This window comes from Tasmannia lanceolata, unplaced genomic scaffold (assembly GCF_043159265.1).
Source record: "Tasmannia lanceolata isolate RefF3 unplaced genomic scaffold, GAP_Taslan_0.1 ptg000015l, whole genome shotgun sequence".
In the NCBI taxonomy this organism is placed as follows: domain Eukaryota; kingdom Viridiplantae; phylum Streptophyta; class Magnoliopsida; order Canellales; family Winteraceae; genus Tasmannia; species Tasmannia lanceolata.
In genome coordinates, this window is record NW_027518692.1 from 57,013,518 (window position 1) to 57,034,809 (window position 21,292).

At 43.7% G+C, this 21,292-nt stretch overlaps 2 protein-coding genes and 1 pseudogene across 2 annotated transcripts; all 3 read right to left on the reverse strand.

Moving 5' to 3' along the window:
• Positions 1 to 2,592: 2,592 nt before the first annotated feature.
• Positions 2,593 to 4,452, reverse strand: LOC143892605 (uncharacterized; annotated as a pseudogene).
• A 3,358-nt stretch (positions 4,453 to 7,810) lies between these two features.
• LOC143892101 (uncharacterized) lies at positions 7,811 to 12,517 on the reverse strand. Its single transcript, XM_077396567.1, has 4 exons — positions 12,020 to 12,517; positions 10,652 to 11,836; positions 10,333 to 10,459; positions 7,811 to 8,138 (listed from the first exon to the last, which is right to left on the reverse strand). Exons 1-4 carry the CDS (start codon positions 12,515 to 12,517, stop codon positions 7,921 to 7,923), a joined length of 2,028 nt encoding a protein of 675 aa, XP_077252682.1. The 3' UTR covers positions 7,811 to 7,920.
• A 4,481-nt stretch (positions 12,518 to 16,998) lies between these two features.
• LOC143846687 (uncharacterized) lies at positions 16,999 to 20,622 on the reverse strand. Its single transcript, XM_077355190.1, has 3 exons — positions 20,519 to 20,622; positions 17,755 to 18,615; positions 16,999 to 17,368 (listed from the first exon to the last, which is right to left on the reverse strand). Exons 1-3 carry the CDS (start codon positions 20,598 to 20,600, stop codon positions 17,346 to 17,348), a joined length of 966 nt encoding a protein of 321 aa, XP_077211305.1. The 5' UTR covers positions 20,601 to 20,622; the 3' UTR covers positions 16,999 to 17,345.
• Between the last annotated feature and the right edge of the window lie 670 nt (positions 20,623 to 21,292).

Consider the following 21,292-nt stretch of genomic DNA (forward strand, 5'->3'; position numbering starts at 1 on the left):
AACTTATTTCATAATACAACATCCTCTTACCTATCCTATCATATATATATATATATATATATATATATATATATATATATATATATATATATAGGATAGGATAGGATAGGATTCTGCTATAACCCGCATCCAGTCTTTTTTTTTTTCATTTATTACGGCACTTAATTAGAAATTTACTCTCTGGGTCTCTCTCTAAGTTGGAATTCCAAAAGACCTCATCCTTCCATAAATGCCCATTGCCTTTTCGATGTTTGGTTGGCTATTTTTAAGGAGATTGAGGGGAGAACATCTTCTTGAGATCTTCTTGGGATTGTTTGGTTGCCTTTTAAGGTCTTTGACCACTAGCACTGTCGGGCGACGGGCTCTAGATCTTCTCTCTAAATTTCTTCAAATCAAAGAAATTTGTGGAGAAGATCTTGGGGAGATCTTTTTGCCCTTATCCCAAACCCCCCCAATATTTGCAAGACAAACCAAACAATGTTTCTTTCTTCCACCCTTAATCTCCCCGTTGACTGATCTGCTTTAGATCTCCCCTTTAATCTCCTCTTTGACCGCTGGGATATAGATCTCCCAATGAATTAATGGCATCCAAACAGAGCTTAACGCATGTAAATGAGAAATGGTTAGGGTCACACAATTCTTTTCAACTTTGTTTCACAATTAGCCTCCTTTAATGCCTCTTTTAACGCTAAAGATAGGGAAGAATAAAAGGCAAGAAATCCTTCCCATTAGTGAAAAAAGGGCGACAGATTTTTTCCCCTATAGGATCAAAATGATCAATGGGAATTAGAATCGACAGAAAAGAGGCATTGCATCTCTCCAAGCACTATCTAAACCATTTGTAATGCCATTTCTTGCTTGGACAAGTTCAATATTGTTGTATTCAAAGATCAATCTAATACTGTTGTGTTCATAGATCAGTCTAATATGAATCGTCTCTTCAAACTCTGTATATACCATCTATAATATCATTTCTTTCGTGGAGAAGTTGAATATTGTTGTGTTCAAATATCAATCTAATATTACAACTCTCTTTGCTGTATATAATGCAAGCCAGCTACTCAAATTATGTTGTTAGTTTCTTTCGGGGTTTTTATTAGTTGTGACTTTTTGTTAATGAAAAATAATAATATTGCAGAAGATTTTTTACGCCTTTTCAATTTCTCTTTCTACACTACGGGTTTGATCAAATTTCCACAAAAAAAAATCTGTTCCTATCCCTTTTGCAAAAGACCTCTACATTTTTTTTGAATGGTAAAAGGACTCTACCTCCCACCACGAGATCCCGTTTTAGAAGTTTTTTCCTTACTCTTCTAAAAAATTGTTAGAAAAATGCTTTAATTTTACCTCATGGATTTTTTTAAGAATAAATCTTTGATTTTAAAACTGTTTTAAAGCATATTTTGTTCCTCGCCCGTGCATCGCACGGGTCTGCAACTAGTATATATGTTAAACGGAATCCTATAAGATGTGGTGGTGCCACGTGTCAGCCCCTTCTCTATCCTGCAATTTTAAAAAGCCCTATTTATGGTGGTATTCGTGACATTTGGGGTCGAACAAACAAATATTCTTTGATGTATAAAAACTCTCCAAATTATTCATGGATTTTATTGGAATCTAATTAAACAAGATTTGTTCAATGGCTTTATTTTCTAGGTATGCATGTCATAGAAGCTTTAATCACACGTGGGTTGGTTCAGTGGCTTAATTTTCTTTATGAATGCTTATTTGTTTGTTATTCCCGTTCCCGTGCAACGCACGGGTTTGCAACTAGTTCTTATATAAAGCTCTATTCTTATATAAAGCTTTCTTGTTAGTTGCCAATACCCAATACGAGACAATGTAGGGATAAAAATCTGCTGTCTATTGGAAATTATTTTGTAGTTTAACTTTTATTGGGAAATCAGGCATTTTTTATCGAGATGTGAAAGGATGGATTTGTTCATCATGTGTTCCTTAGTGGACCTTCATTTTTTTGATGGGTATGATGATTTGGGTGACTTACACGGTTCTGGTAACATGCCAAACAATCATCCAATAGCCTACCAAAATCAAATATTTCGCTTGACGAACGGTCTGGATCTTTGGTACATGTCCCACATTTAAGGGTTTAGATTTAGGGACACCAACAAATTCACCATAAGGTGCGTTGGATTGCTGGAATAAGGAAATCTGAATCAACATCATATTCTGATTCTTATTCTGATCCTCCCTTAAACAGAATGAGACAAAAAATAAAAAATAAAACAAAAATTTAATTCAAAAAACTTATAATAAAAATTCCATATTCTGATTTGGGAGGAATCAGAATACCACCTGTTGGGGCGGGAAACAGATTCTGGCATTTCTGCCTAATTCCCCTCGGTATCATCAATTCTGCCCCCTTGATTCCATTCTTTTATTGAGCCAAATGCCGGAATCGTGCAAATTGGAATCATATCCCAATTCCAGCGCCTGATTCTAACAATCCAATCACACCCTATGTACCTTCCAAATATCTAGGTACTTTCGAACAATCGCTACTGAAGCATAGAACTTTATATCACAGACCTTTATAGAGGAGTGTAGGCATAAAAAAAAGCAAAAAAGAAAAAGAAAAAAAAAACATTCATTTCTACACATATAATTTCAAATCTTCTCATACATACCTACTATTAATGGGATGATGGTCCATGGCTCTCCAGACTTCTGAAACTGCTTATAAAACTATCTGAGAAAAATGTTGCAAAGAGTAGAGTAGTAGCTTTAGCTTAGCTATAGGTAGGACACTGGTATCCCGGAGGCGGGGCCTTGCCGCAGTCGATGAGAAGCTCAAGAGCAATGGGTAGGATGAGATGAATGTGTAGAAACTTAAGCTTGATGGTCGTACAGAGACATAGTGCAGCATCTTGGTCAACAAGTCCTTGAAGAAGTGGGCAGCAAAATGGTTTTGGCACTACTGCCTATACCACCACTGGGGGAGGAGGAGGGGGAGGTGGGACCACTTCTGGGGGAGGTGGTGGAGGTGGGACCACCTCTGGAGGAGGAGGAGGAGGGGGAGGTGGGACCACTTCTGGGGGAGGTGGTGGAGGTGGGACCACCTCTGGGGGAGGTGGGACCACCTCTGGAGGAGGAGGAGGAGGGGGAGGTGAGACCACCGCTGGGGGAGGAGGTGGAGGTTGGCAGGGTTTGACAATTGGAGGTGGAGGTGGGACCACCACCGGGGGAGGGGGAGGGGGGACCACTATTGGGGGTGGAGGGGGAGGCGGGCATGGCTTAACAATGGGAGGGGGAGGCGGGCATGGCTTAACAATGGGAGGTGAAGGCACCACCATTGGAGGAGGAGGTGGGACCACAACTGGGGGTGGAGGATGCTTAGGCACCACCTTTGGAGGGGGAGGCGGGCATGGCTTAACAATGGGAGGTGAAGGCACCACCATTGGAGGAGGAGGTGGGACCACAACTGGGGGTGGAGGATGCTTAGGCACCACCTTTGGAGGGGGAGGCGAGCATGGCTTAACAATGGGAGGTGAAGGCACCACCATTGGAGGAGGAGGTGGGACCACAACTGGGGGTGGAGGATGCTTAGGCACCACCTTTGGAGGGGGAGGCGGGCATGGCTTAACAATGGGAGGTGAAGGCACCACCATTGGAGGAGGAGGTGGGACCACAACTGGGGGTGGAGGATGCTTAGGCACCACCTTTGGAGGGGAAGGTGGGCATGGCTTAACAATGGGAGGTGAAGGCACCACCATTGGAGGAGGAGGTGGGACCACAACTGGGGGTGGAGGATGCTTAGGAACCACCTTTGGAGGGGAAGGTGGGCATGGCTTAACAATGGGAGGTGAAGGCACCACTATTGGAGGAGGAGGTGGGACCACAACTGGGGGTGGAGGAGGCTTAGGCACCACCTTTGGAGGGGAAGGTGGGCATGGCTTAACAATGGGAGGTGAAGGCACCACCATTGGAGGAGGAGGTGGGACCACCGCTGTGGGTGGAGGAGGAGGTGGAACCACCACTGGGGGTGGAGGAGGCTTAGGCACCACCTTTGGACGGGGAGGGGGAGGAGGAGGAGGAGGCTTAGGCACCACCTTTGGACGGGGAGGGGGAGGAGGAGGAGGAGGCTTAGGCACCACCTTTGGACGGGGAGGGGGAGGAGGAGGAGGCTTACGCACCACCTTTGGAGGCGGAGGCGGTGGCTTAGTTACCCCCTTTCGATGGGGAGGTGGGCATGGTTTGACATGAGGGGGCTTGACATGGGGTGGTTGGACATGAGGTGGAGGCTTGGCATGAGGAGGTAGTTTTGGTCGTGGAATGGGATGTTTAGGAGGTAATTTGGGTGGCCACTTTGGATGGTAAGTAGGAGTTGGGTGTGGGCAGTAGAAACATGCAAGAGATGGTAGTAGAACAGCTCCTAGATTGATAATGAGCATCAAAAGCTTGGCTATAGCAAGCTTCCCCATGCTCCACACTCACTACCTATTAGTGAATATAGATGTAATACATACGGGTCTTTTATAGACTTGAATTAAGGTTTGAATATCATCACCATCTCACCGCACCCATATTTTTTATTCTTTTGCTAATTTAAGTTCTCGTCAGCTTTCATTGATTTAAGGCTTAGGAATAACAGCATATGTGGATAGGGTTTTGTCCTTTTTAATCTCTCTTCTAAGAAGATAAACTTAGTTGTATTTCTTTATAGGATAAAGTTTCAATCCATGGGGCAATTGACCCCTTAATTTCTCGTTTTAACTTAAGTGGATTCAACCCCGTGACCATGCTGCCAAAAAAAACCTAACTCTTAAAACGCGTTTACCACTATTCATAAAACAACCCCACAAGATATGTCTACTTGATCAGTCCTCGCATTATTATCCTGTTATCCTGACCGTCAAATGAGATGATCAGCTCAATCTCAGCCGTCATCTGCGCACCAACTACTGTGTCTTCCATCTCAATCCAAGAATTATGCCGTGTTTGATTCTAGATTATATATAGTCACGGATGTGCGTTTATTTCATAGGCCCGTGTGTGCACATGTTCCCGAGGAGTGTGAATATCAAAAAGGGTATCTAGATGTTTGTTTATTAGCAAATGCCCCACCCCTTTGTCATCATTTTCTTCTTTAGTATCAGTTTAAGATTGAAAACTTTTTGGGCAGTGATAAATCAACCCCCATCTCTCTCTCTCCCCTGTCCCCTATATGGGGGTTGATTTACCACTGCCCAACTTTTTTCAAAGAAGGTTTGGTGAAGGAAAATTGTATTCACATTAGGCTGCATTTGGTTTCAGGAATAGGAAATCAGAATCGGCATTCTATTCTGATTCTTATTTTGATTATCCTGGAAACGGGATAGAAAAAAAAAATTAAAATAAAAAACTTAATTTAAAGGTAATTTAAGAAGAATTCATTTCGATCGATGAATTTAAGAAATATTTAATTTAAAATTTTCATTTCAATCGGAATCAGCATTCATTTTGATCGATTAATCTGAAAGAAATTTAAGAAAAGTTTCATTTTGAAATTTTTTCGCCTTGGTGTCATTTTCGCCCTTTCGATATTTAATTTCATTCATTTTTTAATGACAAGTTGAAATCAAGAGAAATCGGAATAGCATGCCGATTCGTGCATTCACTATATTCTAAAAGAAATAAGAACTATTCTTTCTGCTTTAGATTTTGTTATTACACACATTTTCAAGAAAGGTAATCTTGTTGCGGACAGCTTGGACAATCATGCTTGTGATACCAACGCTAATATGGTTTACTAGGATTGGGCTACACTCCTCAAAAATTTGGAGGAGTTGTTAGATGCGACCAATTATGTATTCCTTATATTCTCACTAAATAAATGTTGTATGCTTTTTCTTTTCATTTTTTTTTTGTTGTAAAAGAGTTTTATCTGTCCTCTTCTTGTATCTTGATGGATTAGAGGCAAGGTTATATGTCCTCCTCTTGTAAGTATTTTTTTTTTCTTTTTTATCGATAAAATTTAAGGTGCCGTCTTGGGTTCCTAATAAATTCCAAGTTTAAAAAATAGTAAAGTTTTTAATAACGCGGTATTATCAATTTTATGTGGGTATCATCTTCCTTTGTGAAATTTTATCTAAAGACTTATTCGTGTTAGAGATGAAGAAATTGGCTTTTTATCATCAATGGGCTTAAATTTTATGTAGTTGATTTGACACACAATTTCCATAAGGGAAATGAAGGCTTTACCCGAAATGATGGCAGATCTTGTGGGTTTGGTTGTATTGCGTATAAAATGACAGAAAATGACTTGTTATGGGTCACTACTAAAAGGTACCTCCACTTGAGATGGGAAGTAGATTCCAGTTTTTTTCACCTTTAATATAATTACTCTTGTGTCGTTTTAGTCCCCTTGATTCCGTTCATTTTTTAAACCAAATGCCGGAATCAGAGTAAGATGTCGATTCCGATTCCAGCACTGAGAGAGAGAGAGAGAGAGAGAGAGAGAGAGAGAGAGAGAGGGCATCTATATCTTTTACTTTTACTAGTAGTTGATTCGAGTTTGATAGGCAATTTCGCATAAAGCCATTTCGGGGTGGCTCACCTTTTAGCAGATTTTGTCTTATTCATTTAGTTCATGTGAGTTGGCTGTTCTCTCGTGCAAAAGTCAGCCCCAAAATGGCTTTCTGCGAAATTGCCTAGCAAATCCCAGTTGATGCACTTGTTCTCTTTCTCCCGAGTACTTGTGGGTCTCACTGAGCCCTAAATTTTCTTACTTCAGACCTGTAGTCTATCTCATTCACTCACTACAACGAAAAAAAAGGGGAAATGATATATTAGCCCTTTCTATTAATTGGGAAAACCCCCAGTATCTACTCTTTTACGCTAGATTGGGGCTGTCCAAAATATAAAGGGGGGGAGGATATATCATTTCCCAATGTACATATGCATACGCTCACTTTCATGCATTATTGATATTTGCATGAGAATTTCCTCTGTTAAAGCTTACATGACATACTATTATTTTATTAAGAACAAGAAAAATTGAGGACATGGAAGGGCTTAAGATAGAAGGAGAAATCATGTTAGTTCACCATAGAGTAGCAGGGCCCCACCACATGCCATTGGCATGTGTGGCAAAATTCATGGATCATTCGTTTACCCGGCCAAGGTGAGAGAAGGGTAGAGAGGGCTGGTCAAAGAGAGATTTGAGAGGTTTGAAAAGTGCGGTTTTGTCTTCTGCGATTTAATAATATTTAATACGGATTTGCTAGCGTACATCGCAGAAGGCATTTCACGGATGCTTTGTTGCATCTGACAACAGCCACACAGGCTCACTTTTCAGCAGGTTTTGTCTTCATTCACAAGGTCGCTGCTGTTAGATGCAACAGATCATGTTAAATGCCTTCTGCGATGGACGCTAGCAAATCCCTATTAAATAGTATAGTTTTAATAACCCTATCTTATTATTTCATTGTTCTTTTGTTTTATTTATTAGTTCCATGCTTAAAATTTAAGTAGATCATCACAGAAGTCCTACACACAGGTTGGTTGGGATTTTCCATATTCCAATCAGTGTAATCCTAGGTGTATATCGCATCTACAACAAGGTCTCCACGATGAACTGTCTGGATCTTTGGTGCATGTCCCATATTTAAGGCTTTAGGTTTAGGAACACCAACAGGTTCAGCATAAAGATTTATTCCATTAAATACATCATCATCATCTCTCTCTCTCTCTCTCTCTCTCTCTCTCTCTCTCTCTCTCTCTCAATATCTATCTACTTTCCAACAATCCTACTGAAGCATATATAGATCTTTAATCGTAATCATTTATAGAAGTATTGCAGAACAAAAGAAACTGCATTTCTACACATAAACTCCAAATCTTCTCAAACAACCTACCATTAGTAGGATGATCCATGGCTGTCTATGTGAAAATGTCAAAAAAGAAAAGAGAGTAGTAGCTTTAGCTTAGGCAGGACAATGGTATCCTGGAGGCGGGGTCTTGCCACAGTGGATGAGAAGCAAATGGTTTGGCACCGCCTATTCCAATGTCCACTAGGCTTCCAAGCAAGTCCTCACAAGATCCCAACTTGAGAGCGTCAATGGGGCATGTCTGTTGTGCTGGTGGAGGGATTGGAACCACCTTTGGAGGTGGAGGTGGGCATGGTTTGATAGTAGGAGATGAAGACACCACCATTGGAGGAGGTGGTGAAGGTGGGATTACTAATGGGGTGGAGCAGGATTAGGAAGAACCATACTTAGCAAAACCTGATTCAGCAACAAAAATGGGATGTTAAAATACGGTATTGGTTCAAAAAACGTAGACAAAAAAACGTAACAGAAAAAATGCATTTAAAATTTTGTAATTTACAAAGTATAGTGGGACAAGTTGGACAAAAACGTGTTTAATACTCACCAAAAATAAGTTTGAAACGCTTTTTAAATGTATTTAGTTTTTTTTCTCAAAAAAAGTTTTAAAAGGAGTTTTTTATTACTATTAAAGTTTTAAACGGCAAACTATTAAAACATATTTTTTTTCGTTTAAAACGGTGTTTTGCTAACTATTGGCACAACCTTTGGAGAGGGAGGTGGGTTTGGCTTGACAATGGGAGGTGAAGGCACTATCTTTGGAGGAGGTGGAAGTGGGACCACCAGTGGGAGTGAAGGAGGGTTAGGGACAATCTTGGGAGTGGTACAGGGGCTTGGCTTGACAATTGAAGGTGAAGGCACCACCATTGGAGGAGGTGGAGGTAGGACCACTAATGGCGGGGGTGGAGGAGACCTAGGGACAACCTTTGGAGGGGGAGGTGTGCTTGGTTTGACAATGGGAGGTAAAGGCTCCACCATTGGAGGAGGTGGAGGTGGGAACATTAGTGAGGGAGGAGGAGACTTAGGGACCACCTTTGGAGGGGGAGATGGGCTTGGCTTGACAATGGGAGGAGAAGGCACCACCATTGGAGGAGGTGGAGGTGGGAACACTAGCAGGGGTAGAGGAGACTCAGGGCACCACCATTGGAGGAGGTGGAGCTGGGAACACTAGCAAGGGTGGAGGAGACTTAGGGACAACCTCTGGAGGGGGAGGTGCGCTTGGCTTAACAATTGGAGGTGAAGGCACCACCATTGGAGGAGGTGGAGGTGGGACTACTAGTGGGGGTGGGGAGGAGGGGGGCACGGATTGACAATTGGACGAGAAGGCACCACCATTAGAGGGGGTGGAGGTGGGAAAAGTAGCGGGGGTGGAGGAGGCTTAGGGATAACCTTTGGAGGGGGAGGTGGGCATGGCTTGACAATGGGAGGTGACGGCACCACCATTAGAGGAGGGGGAGGTGGGCTTGGCTTGACAATGGGAGGTGAAGGCACCACAATTGGAGGAGGTGGAGGTGGAAACATTAGCGGGGGTGGAGGAGACCTAGGGACAACATTTGGAGGGGGAGGTGGGCATGGCTTCACAATTGGAGGTGAAGGCACCACCATAGGAGGAGTTGGAGGTGGGAACATTAGCGGGGTGGAGGAGACCTAGGGACAACATTTGGAGGGGGAGGTGGGCTTGGCTTGACAATTGGAGGTGAAGGCACCACCATTGGAGGAGGGGGAGGTAGGACCACTAATGGCGGGGGAGTAGGAGACCTAGGTACAACCTTTGGAGGGGGTGGTGGGCTTGGCTTGACAATGGGAGGTGATGGCACCACCATTAGAGGAGGGGGAGGTGGGCTTGGCTTGACAATGGGAGGTGAAGGCACCACCATTGGAGGAGGTGGAGGTGGGAACATTAGCGGGGGTGGAGGAGACCTAGGGACAACATTTGGCGGGGGAGGTGGGCTTGTCTTGACAATTGGAGGTGAAGGTACCACCATGGGAGGAGGTGGAGGAGACCTAGGGACAACATTTGGAGGAGGAGGTGGGCTTGGCTTGACAATTGGAGGTGAAGGCACCACCATTGGAGGAGGGGGAGGTAGGACCACTAATGGCGGGGGTGGAGGAGACCTAGGGACAACCTTTGGAGGGGGAGGTGGGCTTGGCTTGACAATGGGAGGTGAAGGCACCACCATTGGAGGAGGTGGAGGTGGGACCACTAGTGGAGGTGGAGGCTTAGGGACAACCTTTGGAGGGGGAGGTGGGCTTGGCTTGACAATGGGAGGTGAAGGCACCGCCATTGGAGGAGGTGGAGGTGGGACCACTAGTGGAGGTGGAGGCTTAGGGACAACCTTTGGAGGGGGAGGTGGGCTTGGCTTGACAATGGGAGGTGAAGGTACCACCATTGGAGGAGGTGGAGGTGGGACCACTAGTGGAGGTGGAGGCTTAGAGACAACCTTTGGAGGGGGAGGTGGGCTTGGCTTGACAATGGGAGGTGAAGGCACCACCATTGGAGGAGGTGGAGGTGGGACCACTAGTGGAGGTGGAGGCTTAGGGACAACCTTTGGAGGGGGAGGTGGGCTTGGCTTGACAATGGGAGGTGAAGGTACCACCATTGGAGGAGGTGGGACCACTAGTGGAGGTGGAGGCTTAGGGACAACCTTTGGAGGGGGAGGTGGGCTTGGCTTGACAATGGGAGGTGAAGGCACCACCATTGGAGGAGGTGGAGGTGGGACCACTAGTGGAGGTGGAGGCTTAGGGACAACCTTTGGAGGGGGAGGTGGGCTTGGCTTGACAATGGGAGGTGAAGGTACCACCATTGGAGGAGGTGGAGGTGGGACCACTAGTGGAGGTGGAGGCTTAGGGACAACCTTTGGAGGGGGAGATGGGCATGGCTTGACAATGGGAGGGGAAGGCACCACCATTGGAGGAGGTGGAGGTGGGGGCTTAGGGACAACCTTTGGAGGGGGAGGTGGGCTTGGCTTGACAATGGGAGGTGAAGGTACCACCATTGGAGGAGGTGGGCTTGGCTTGACAATTGGAGGTGAAGGCACCACCATTGGAGGAGGGGGAGGTAGGACCACTAATGGCGGGGGTGGAGGAGACTTAGGGACAACCTTTGGAGGGGGAGGTGGGCTTGGCTTGACAATGGGAGGTGAAGGCACCACCATTGGAGGAGGTGGAGGTGGGACCACTAGTGGAGGTGGAGGCTTAGGGACAACCTTTGGAGGGGGAGGTGGGTTTGGCTTGACAATGGGAGGTGAAGGTACCACCATTGGAGGAGGCGGAGGTGGGACCACTAGTGGAGGTGGAGGCTTAGAGACAACCTTTGGAGGGGGAGGTGGGCTTGGCTTGACAATGGGAGGTGAAGGCACCACCATTGGAGGAGGTGGAGGTGGGACCACTAGTGGAGGTGGAGGCTTAGGGACAACCTTTGGAGGGGGAGGTGGGCTTGGCTTGACAATGGGAGGTAAAGGTACCACCATTGGAGGAGGTGGAGGTGGGACCACTAGTGGAGGTGGAGGCTTAGAGACAACCTTTGGAGGGGGAGGTGGGCTTGGCTTGACAATGGGAGGTGAAGGCACCACCATTGGAGGAGGTGGGACCACTAGTGGAGGTGGAGGCTTAGGGACAACCTTTGGAGGGGGAGGTGGGCTTGGCTTGACAATGGGAGGTGAAGGTACCACCATTGGAGGAGGTGGAGGTGGGGGCTTAGAGACAACCTTTGGAGGGGGAGGTGGGCTTGGCTTGACAATGGGAGGTGAAGGCACCACCATCGGAGGAGGTGGAGGTGGAGGCTTAGGGACAACCTTTGGAGGGGGAGGTGGGTTTGGCTTGACAATGGGAGGTGAAGGTACCACCATTGGAGGAGGCGGAGGTGGGACCACTAGTGGAGGTGGAGGCTTAGAGACAACCTTTGGAGGGGGAGGTGGGCGTGGCTTGACAATGGGAGGTGAAGGCACCACCATTGGAGGAGGTGGAGGTGGAGGCTTAGGGACAACCTTTGGAGGGGGAGGTGGGCTTGGCTTGACAATTGGAGGAGGAGGAGGAGGAGGAGGAGGAGGAAGAGGAGGACAGACCAACACTGGGGGTGGAGGCGGCTTAGGAACCACCTTTGGAGGGGGAGGTGGCTTGACATGAGGGGGCTTGGTATGAGGGGGCTTGGCATGGGGTGGTTTGACATGAGGCGGAGGCGGCTTAGGAACCACCTTTGGAGGGGGAGGTGGCTTTACATGAGGGGGCTTGGCATGGGGTGGTTTGACATGAGGCGGAGGCTTGACATGAGGGGGCTTGACATGGGGTGGTTTGACATGAGGGGGCTTGACATGGGGTGGTTTGACATGAGGTGGTGGTTTGACATGAGGTGGAGGCTTGAAATGAGGGGGCTTGACATGGGGTGGTTTGACATGAGGGGGCTTGACATGGGGTGGTTTGACATGAGGTGGAGGCTTGACATGGGGTGGTTTGACATGAGGTGGGGGCTTGACATGGGGTGGCTTGGCATGAAGTGGTGTAGACTTGGTTGGTTTTGGTGGTGGGAAGGGTTTAACCTTTGGAGGGTGTTTGGGAAGCAATTTGGGTCGCAACTTTGAAGGGATCGTGAGAGGAGTTGGGTATGTGCAGTAGGAACATGCAAGAGATGGTAGTAGAACGGCTCCTAAATTGATAATGAGTATTAAAAGCTTGGCTATGACAAGCTTCTCCATGCCTAGAAGAGAGCTTCCACACCCTCACAACCTCATAGTGAATAAAACCTGTAACACAGTGGGTCTTTTATAGACTTGGAAGGAAGGTTTAGACAGCATCACCAAAGTAGTTTATTTTAGTGTTGTTGATTTGCTTTCATTGACTTAAGGCTTAAGAATTACCCCATATATGGGTAAGGTTTTGTCGTATGTGATCTCTTCTATGAAGATAAAACTAGCTCTTAATATTCACAAAAGAACCCCACAAGATATTATATTCTAGATATGCCTATCGGATCAGTCCTCGCATTATCATCCTGACCGTTAAATGCGATTATCAGCTCAATCTCATCCGTGATAGCTGCACTAACAACTGCATCTTCCATCTCTCAATCATTGGTGTCAGCTTCCCTCGATGAATAAAATATGCCGTGTTTGATAGGCCCATGTTTGCTCGTGCTCGAGGAATGTGATTGTCACAAGGGTGTCTACATGTAGTTTACTAGCAAATGCACCACCACTTTCTCATGATTTTCTTCTCTCATATCAGTTTCTGATTGAATTTCTTTTTCAAACTAGCTTTTGTGGAAGAAAATTGTATCGACCCTTCTCTTTATTCTGCTCTTTAATAATTAGCATTAGGGTGCATTTGGATTGCAAGAATGGGAAAAAGGAATGGGTATTCTATTCTGATTCATATTTTGATTCTCTTGAATGGAAAAATAAAAATAAAAAATTTAATTTAAAATAAATTTAAGAAAACAACTCATTTTGATTGGGATGGAATTAGAATACCACCTCTTGGGGTGGGAATTGGATTCATTTTGAATCTGATGGTGATCGGGTGGAATCGGAATACGATGCCAATTCTAGCACCTTGATTCTTACAATCAAAACGCACTCCACCCAAGGGCTCCACTTTTAGAAAAGTGTTTCGCACATAAGCAGTGTAATATTATCAATATAGTGTAGGTATCATCTTCCTTTGTGAAATTCTATTTAAAGACACTTGTTCATGCAAGATGGAGAAATTGGATTTTTATCGTCAATGGGCTTAAATTTTAGGTAGTAGGCTTGGCACACAATTTCCTTTGATAAAGGGAAAGGAAGACTATATCTAAAATGAAGGTGGATTTAGTGGGTTTGGCCTTGTTGCATAGAAAATGGGAGAAAATGACATGTTGGGAGCCACATACGGCAGGAATTCCTTTGTTTTCCAATAATGTTGACTCCCGGAATGAGAAATAAGATATAAGAGATTATAAACTTAGGGAAATGTTATCAGCACTACTGTATTTTGATGAGGGCACTCCACACTTTATTAAAAGTACAGTATGGTCCGCACTATAGGATGATCCAAACCGTCCATTAGATGGGCCACAGTCTAAATTGGTTGTGCCCAAAAATTTATTTCCATAGGTTGATGCTAACCCTCCAATCTCAATGTTAGAGAGTTTATCCTAACCCTCTATAGATCAGAGAGTTAGGATCAACCTATGGAAATAATTTTTGGGGCACAACCTATTTAGATTGTGGCCCATCTAATGGACGGTTTGGATTATCCTGTGGTGAGGGCCATACCTTACCTTGAATAAAATGAGGAGTGCCCTCATCAAAATACAGTAGTGCTGATAACATTTCCCTAAATTTATAGAGCATTAATTAGTAGAACTCTAGCAGCCCCCACTTGAGATGGGTAGCAAATTCCAACATTTTTTCCTATTCAATTCCGCCCGGAATCATTTTCGTCCCCGTCGTTCTTTTCATTTTTTAAACCAAATGCCGAAATCAAGCGGAATAAAATGCTGATTCTTATGTGCGTCTGTGAGAGAGAAAGTTTGAAAATTCGAGTTTCTATATGGTGTAAAGCCTTACAACAATCTTTTTGAGAAGCTGCTGTTGGATCAAATATCAAGGGTGGTACCTCCACCGTACAAGGCCCTTATTGTTGTGAGGCCTTGCCCGTATAATTTCTCTGAAAATTCTACGGATGAGATCTCATCCAACTAGCAAGTCAATAGACGGAAATGGTGGGACCCACTTGAGAGAGAGAGAGAGAGAGAGAGAGAGCGCTTGTAAAGTAGGCAAGTGGTAAGTAGTCAAATGCGATTTTGATGGAAGGTGGTGGGAGGGACGCATGCGGGAAAGCCTGCAACCTGTGGGTCCCAGCAATCCCTCAATTTTCTTGTTCTTCTCACCTCGACTCTATCTTATCCCCTCACTTGGACTTCTTACCACTTCAAATCAACTTGGAAACGTTGTTTCTGTCCATCTTCCACCGGTGAATGGTTTAGATCACCCAATAATGTGGGTCCCACTGTATTTTGTCCCATACACCTCTTTTCTAAATTTCAACTTTGGGAGATGGTCTTCTAAGAAGGCCTCGTCTCAATTCACAGTACAAGTGGAACACATTTTTGGCAATTGATCTATTAGTTCATCTCTACTTGGTCCAATGGGCCACTTTAGGTCCGAGATCCTATTGGGCAAGATTAAGTTGTCTTTTCATCAAGCTATATTAAGGGTGTAAGATCATGTGACTAAGACAAATTTATGGCCCACCACATGGCAGTAAGGCTCCCTTTCTTTTGACGTAAAATGGGCGTAAAACAAATTTATGCTCATTTTTAAGTATAAAAATGAGCATAAAATTTATTTTGTGCCCATTTTACGTCTTAGCGACAAAACAAGGTCACCTGGAAAATATCAAAATCACTCAAAAGATGGAGGAATCAAAAGGAAAAGATATCTCCCCCCCCCCCTTTTTAACAGAAATCGTTAACTTTATGCTTTTGGAGTTAACGGTTGCTTCTCCTACCCTACGAAAACTGTTTTGGGGGGGGGGGGGGGGGGGGGGGACGATATCACTGCCCTAAAAATAAGGGAAACGATATATCCGCCCCCGTTTCTAACATGGCCCACACCCTTCTACTGTAAAAAGAGTAATCACAATTCATACATACACTAAGGGGCGTGGCCCGGGGAAGAGAAGGCCACATAAGCATTTCCAAAGATGTGCAATTGCCAATTGAAGTTGAATCACTCCAAATTCGGACTAACCGAGCATAAAAAGAGATTCATTTTGGGGAAATGATATATTCGCCCCCATTTTCCTCCCCAGGCCACCCCTTGTAGTGTAAAAGGGATAGTCATAAATACATTAGGGGAGAGGAGAGAGGGGGGAGGGGAATACATCACTTCCCTTCATTTCGCAATCAACATCCCCATATTCACCTAGACCAAGTCACTTAAGCCCCGGGACACTGAGTGTTGTCACGACCCGACCTCACTGTGCCCAGGTCTGCGTCTTCTACCCACCCTGATTTTATTTTCCAGCAGCACTACCATGCTCGACCCACCCCGCAGGCACTCTCCTCTTGGGGATGCTGAATACGCATCTACATAGTTGAGGGAGAGATTCCACATATATAGCCCAACAACTTTTCCTCCCTTTCGGATGTAGCATCTCACGATCAAACCTCCTTAGGGCCCGACGTCCTCACTAGAACCCCGCTTGGGACCTAGCATCCTCGTTGGCACACCACACTGCCGGAGGTTTGGCTCTGATACCATTCTGTCATGACTCGATTCCACTATGTAAATATTGTTCGGTTCTAGGTCTTCTACCCGCCCCGATTTTGTTTTCCAATCGCACTATTGTGCCTGACCTACCCTGCAAGGACCTGCCTCTTGGGGATGCTGAAAACTTGTTTGCATAATTGAGGGAGACAGACCACATATATAGCCCATCAACTTTTTCTCTCTTTCCGATGTGGGATCTCACATTAATCAAGCCAAAATCTTTAATAAATCAATTGATAGATATATCCAACGATCATCGGGGTCTATCCTCTAATCAGCAATCCAACCGTGAGGATTCATTCGGATCAGGTACCAATTATAGAAAATACGCCAATATTTGAAGATGCACCCCAAGTTCACCCAACATATCCTCGTGGAATTTTTTTTACACAATTTAGAGGGAATTGATAAAATAAAAGGGACATCATTATAAATTAACGGTCTCTAAAAAAAACTTGAAATGTGGTGGCCGGTTCATGTTACCTTTTTCCATTTGTAATCACACAATGGAAAAGCATGAAATTTTGGAAAAGTTTTTATTTTCCAAACTTCTCCAGAAAATTCCTGCAATCGAAAGAGGGCCTTTATTATCCGAACTTTCAAAAATTCCATAAAATTTCTCTTTTTTATTAAAAAAAAAAAATCATTAGCCTTACCAGTGAATTTCCATTGGGTCACTACATCATGACTAACTCACTACTGCATACCCTTCCAGTGGCTCAAGTGGCCCTTGCAAGCGTGAAGAACTATACTAAAGATTTATTGCTCAACTCTGACCGGGCACATGGGGGCGATATAGCCTTAAGGACAATGGATTTACCATGCCTCAGCTAGCCGATATATTTTCCTACTCCACAGTAATATTCAACAGTAATATTTTGATAAGGATTTTAGTTACTCTGGTTCAACACAAAGGAATATCTACACAACGTACAAGATTTTCATTATATTTAGTTCAGTTCATTAATACATTGGGATTTGCTAGGGACCATCGCAGAAGGCATTTCGCGGGCTACTGCTGCATGAGAGAGCAGTCAAGTAGGCTTACTTGTCACTTTTCAGCAGATATACAATATTTATGTCTCTGCCCACACCCTAAGACCCCAAATTATATAAACAAAGATGCATAGACCCCAAGCAAAATTAAAAGAGCTTGAGTATCTGATTGCCAATTTCATGTGGAGATCATCACATCATCCTAAAAACTGAGAAGTTTCAGTAGGCCGCAAGAGAAGGCATTGGGTCATAATCTCTTTGGCTCTTCCGTTTAGAAATGGCACATATCAAAGCCTGTTGTAAGGAAGAAAAAGAAAGCAGTAAGATATATATGAACACAGAATGCCCTGTGAAACCTTTTCCCACTTCAATTATCCAAAGATAGCTTTATTAATTCAATGGGAAATATATCTAGTCTAAGTTAATCACATCAAGTTTTGGTTTGTTGAAATCACCATGGTTTTAGCCTTGATCAACAGGCTTAGAGCTCACCACTGCTAGAGTGACCCCACAATTTGATCAGGTGTGAGTGTGAGCAGATGGTGGGCCCCACTCTTGGCGATCATCCAATTTAGTTTGGACAGTGGCGATATGATCATTCCTATTTTTAGAAAATAAGACTAAAAGCCCAGCCCTGCTCAAAAAATGCAATTGTGATTAGGATTCTTAATTAAGCTTACTTGGATCTTGGGTGACCAACATAGCCGTCCCTCCAAAGTCACACGTCCCTCCGGCTAATTTCGACCCCTGCCAGTAGCTATTGAAAGCATATGAAGCATGAGCGAGCAATGTATCGGGATGATAGCATGGCCCATTCGGCTGAATTGAGTCACAGTCCGCTCCTGACCCACAAGCATAATTCATGGCTTCTTGAATAATCGGATCCGGCACTGAAGGCTTAGCAACACACCATAGGATGTTTGTTGGGCCTGAATAGGGAGGAGGTGGGACCGATGGTGGTGGGAAAATAACCGGCGGTTGAAACAAGGGAGGGCCCGGGACATACTCTGGCGGGCTGGGCTCAGACTCAGGCGGGCCCAACTCATAGTTGGGTGGGTTCGGCACGGATTCTGGTGGATTTGGCACATAATTAGGTGGGCTAGGAACATTTTCTGGTGGATTTGGAACATAACTAGGTGGGCTAGGCACGTATTCCGGCGGAATTGGGATGATTGGGGAATTTTCCGGTGGGCTCGAGGAATATGCCGGTGGGCTTGGGATGAATGTTTGAGGTGGTGGGCTTTGGATTGGCAAAACGGGAGAGTCATAATATGGTGTAAGGGGTGGATATTTACATAAAGGGGTTGTATCTTGGGGCAAGGAGAATGGAGAGAGAGCCCCCAAGGGATCATCTAAAGGTGGCATTGAGTAAGGAGAGTCTGCATTTGGTTGTGTGATGGAAGGATCAATGGAGGGATTGATGAGAAGATGCTTCAAGGGTTTTAACTTCTTTAACTTCTCTGAGGTCTTGATTGAACTTATTTTAGGTGCCAAACCTTGGACATGGTGGGAAGCCTTAGGATCCCTTGAACTTCTTGCCTCTGCTTCACCAAATAATAACTTAGTACCTCCATCTCATTGGAAATTACCAAAATACCCTCTCTTAGAAATTATCAAAGTGGCATGATATTTTCCCCTCTCTGATGGATAAAATCTCCCTCCGTCCCCTTTGACGTTATTCGTTAACTTTTAAAGGCAAAGAAAAGCGTTAAAGGGGGTGAATTTATCCTCAAGCAGTGAACCATTCTAACAGAAACCGTTAGGGGAGGTGATTTTATCCGTTTTAGGGGGCGCAGAAACCGGTAGGGGGGTGATTTTATCCGTTTAAGGGAGGTTGGGGGGGGAAAGAAAATATCATTTCTCTTATCAAAATATCCATATCAATTAAAACTACAAAAATACCTTATTCTAGAAAACGACAAAAAAAACCAACGGCAAATGACTGAAGTACCGCCATCTCACGAAAATTGACCAAAATATCCCCATCTCGTGAAAAATAACAAAAATGCCCCTTTATGGGAAATAACCAAAATACCCCTTTGTCATAGGAAATTACAAAAGGCACACATCTCGTGAAAAAGAAGAAAGTACCCCATCTCCTACACAACGGCCAAAATAACCATATCTCATAAAAAGACCAAAAAGCCTTATCTCATGGAAAATGACAAAATACCCATATATTGTAAAAAATAGCCAGAGAACCCATGTTGATATTGGATGAAAAATGACCAAAATATCCCTATCTCATAGAAAACGACGAAACAGCCGCTCATGGAAAAAGACCAAACTACCCATATCTCATAGGAAATTACTAGAATACGAGTATGACATAGAAAATGATAAAATACTTCTATCTCGTGGAAATGAGGGGTATTTGGATAAATTGATCCCAACCCTCGGATATATTTGGTAAAAATGGACACATGAGAAAGTTTAACGTTTACGGGGGTGAAAATTGTGATCAAAGAAATACAGTAAGGCTGCGTTTCCTTTTGTTTTATGTGAACAAGTCTCTTTTTTGCTCCGATTTTATGTCGCGTAAAGAAACATAAAACAAATTTTACGTCCATTTTTACATCGATAGAAACATAGCCTAAAGAACTTATATCCCTTTTTAGCTCCGATTGTATGCTGCTTTAAAGAAACATCCGAAAAAAAATTAGGGCAAAAGTTTACTCTGGAAAATCTTACCTTCGTAAATCTTAACTCCTTTCCGTAAATTTTATCGTGCCTGTTTTGTCTATTTCATGTAGAAAGAAATAGAACATAAGGAATAATACGGGGGAAATGATATCCCTCCTCCCGCGTCTGATATTTTATTCCTTAAGTTTTAAAGGCAGAGAAAAACGTTTAAGGGGGTGAATTTATCCTCTACCAGTGAGAACAATTCTCACAGAAAAGGGGGGGATATCATTTCCCTAATATGGGTGTCAAAATTACATGTCGGAGCCACCCTTTTTAGTGATCATTCATCTATCCTCTTAGTATGGATGTGCTATGCCTGAAAGATGTGGATGATAGATTCTAACCCTCCAATTTGTGGACATTTTTCCTCTAAATTGAAGATTGTTGCTTTCTATATTTTTCCACCACCAGATGTGGGGAAGATTTTGGAGCATGGCTATGGACATTGTGGGTCATTGAAAGGGTGGAACCCACCTATACTTTTGCTTGTAATTATTATATACTTCGTTGAAATAATAGCTCATAATATAGTGGGAGGTGATATCCACTCTCATGTTTGATATTGGCACTCCTCGTTTTATTTTGCACTTCTCTGATTGGCTGTTAATAGCTTTTTTGGAAATTGTAACCTAATTAAAAAGAACTAAAAAAGGGGGTAAATTTTATGGAAAAAAAAGGAGTGCATTATCAAAATAAGGGAGTGAAGATATCATCTCCCATAATCAGTGATAAGAGAAATAAGGGTTGATGGAAATTTACCACATTGAGTGCAGTTGGTAGCTGCAACAGAAAGATAGAAAACTATAACACACAACTTCATGCAATCTTTCTTTAACTTCATAGCCACTTGAAGAACATGAAGAGCCTCAGAAACACAGGCTTATAGTTGTGGTTTATAACTTTATATAGGTGGCGTCAGTTGCTTACGAACGCCTAGAAAGAGAAAAAGGGCCGAGGAAGCCGGCAATAAAGTGGAATGATAAAGGGTAGTTTTCTTTAAAGATGATTCTTGCTCACTGTAATAGCTTATTTCAGTGGAGATACACATGATAAAAGATGTGAGAGATTGGTATTTGACATTTAATTATTAATGAAGCTATATTTACTTATTTGTATTCAGCATATGTGCTTGCTTGGCATGAGAGAAAAATAAAAAGTTGGGTGTTTTGCCTTTTATTTTGCTTGTATTGTACTCAAGGAAGTCTCTCTCTCTCTCTCTCTCTCTCTCACACACACACACACACCAATACATATAGAATTTCTCCAAGCCAAAGACTTAATTCTAGTCTAACTAGGAGACCACCAAACTAACTCTTCTCTCTGTCCTATTCCAACTAGGAGCAGTGCTCCATAATAAGGGAAATGATAAATGCACCCCATTTCATCACTTGGGACACCCAGCTGCATTGTACGTGGCAATCACGTAACTTCATTCCTTCAAAGATGAAAGACATCAGCCCCTTTGCAGTCATAGATACACTATAGCTAGGTGTCCCAAGTGATGAAAAGGGGCGCATTTATCATTTCCCCATA

What these genes read in the sequence shown, in the direction of transcription:
- LOC143892101 (XM_077396567.1), bottom strand. Translation starts at nt 12,517, where the DNA reads ATGGAGAAGCTTGTCATAGCCAAGCTTTTAATACTCATTATCAATTTA. An exon ending in AGCCACCTCCCCCTCCAAAG is followed by an intron (nt 11,837 to 12,019) that starts GTGGTTCCTAAG and finishes CCAATTGTCAAG; the next exon opens with CCAAGCCCACCTCCCCCTCC. An exon ending in AGCCTCCACCTCCACTAGTG is followed by an intron (nt 10,460 to 10,651) that starts GTCCCACCTCCA and finishes GTTGTCCCTAAG; the next exon opens with CCTCCACCTCCACTAGTGGT.
- LOC143846687 (XM_077355190.1), bottom strand. Translation starts at nt 20,600, where the DNA reads ATGAAGTTAAAGAAAGATTGCATGAAGTTGTGTGTTATAGTTTTCTAT. An exon ending in TACCAACTGCACTCAATGTG is followed by an intron (nt 18,616 to 20,518) that starts GTAAATTTCCAT and finishes TTGGTGAAGCAG; the next exon opens with AGGCAAGAAGTTCAAGGGAT. An exon ending in GTTGGTCACCCAAGATCCAA is followed by an intron (nt 17,369 to 17,754) that starts GTAAGCTTAATT and finishes TCCTTACAACAG; the next exon opens with GCTTTGATATGTGCCATTTC.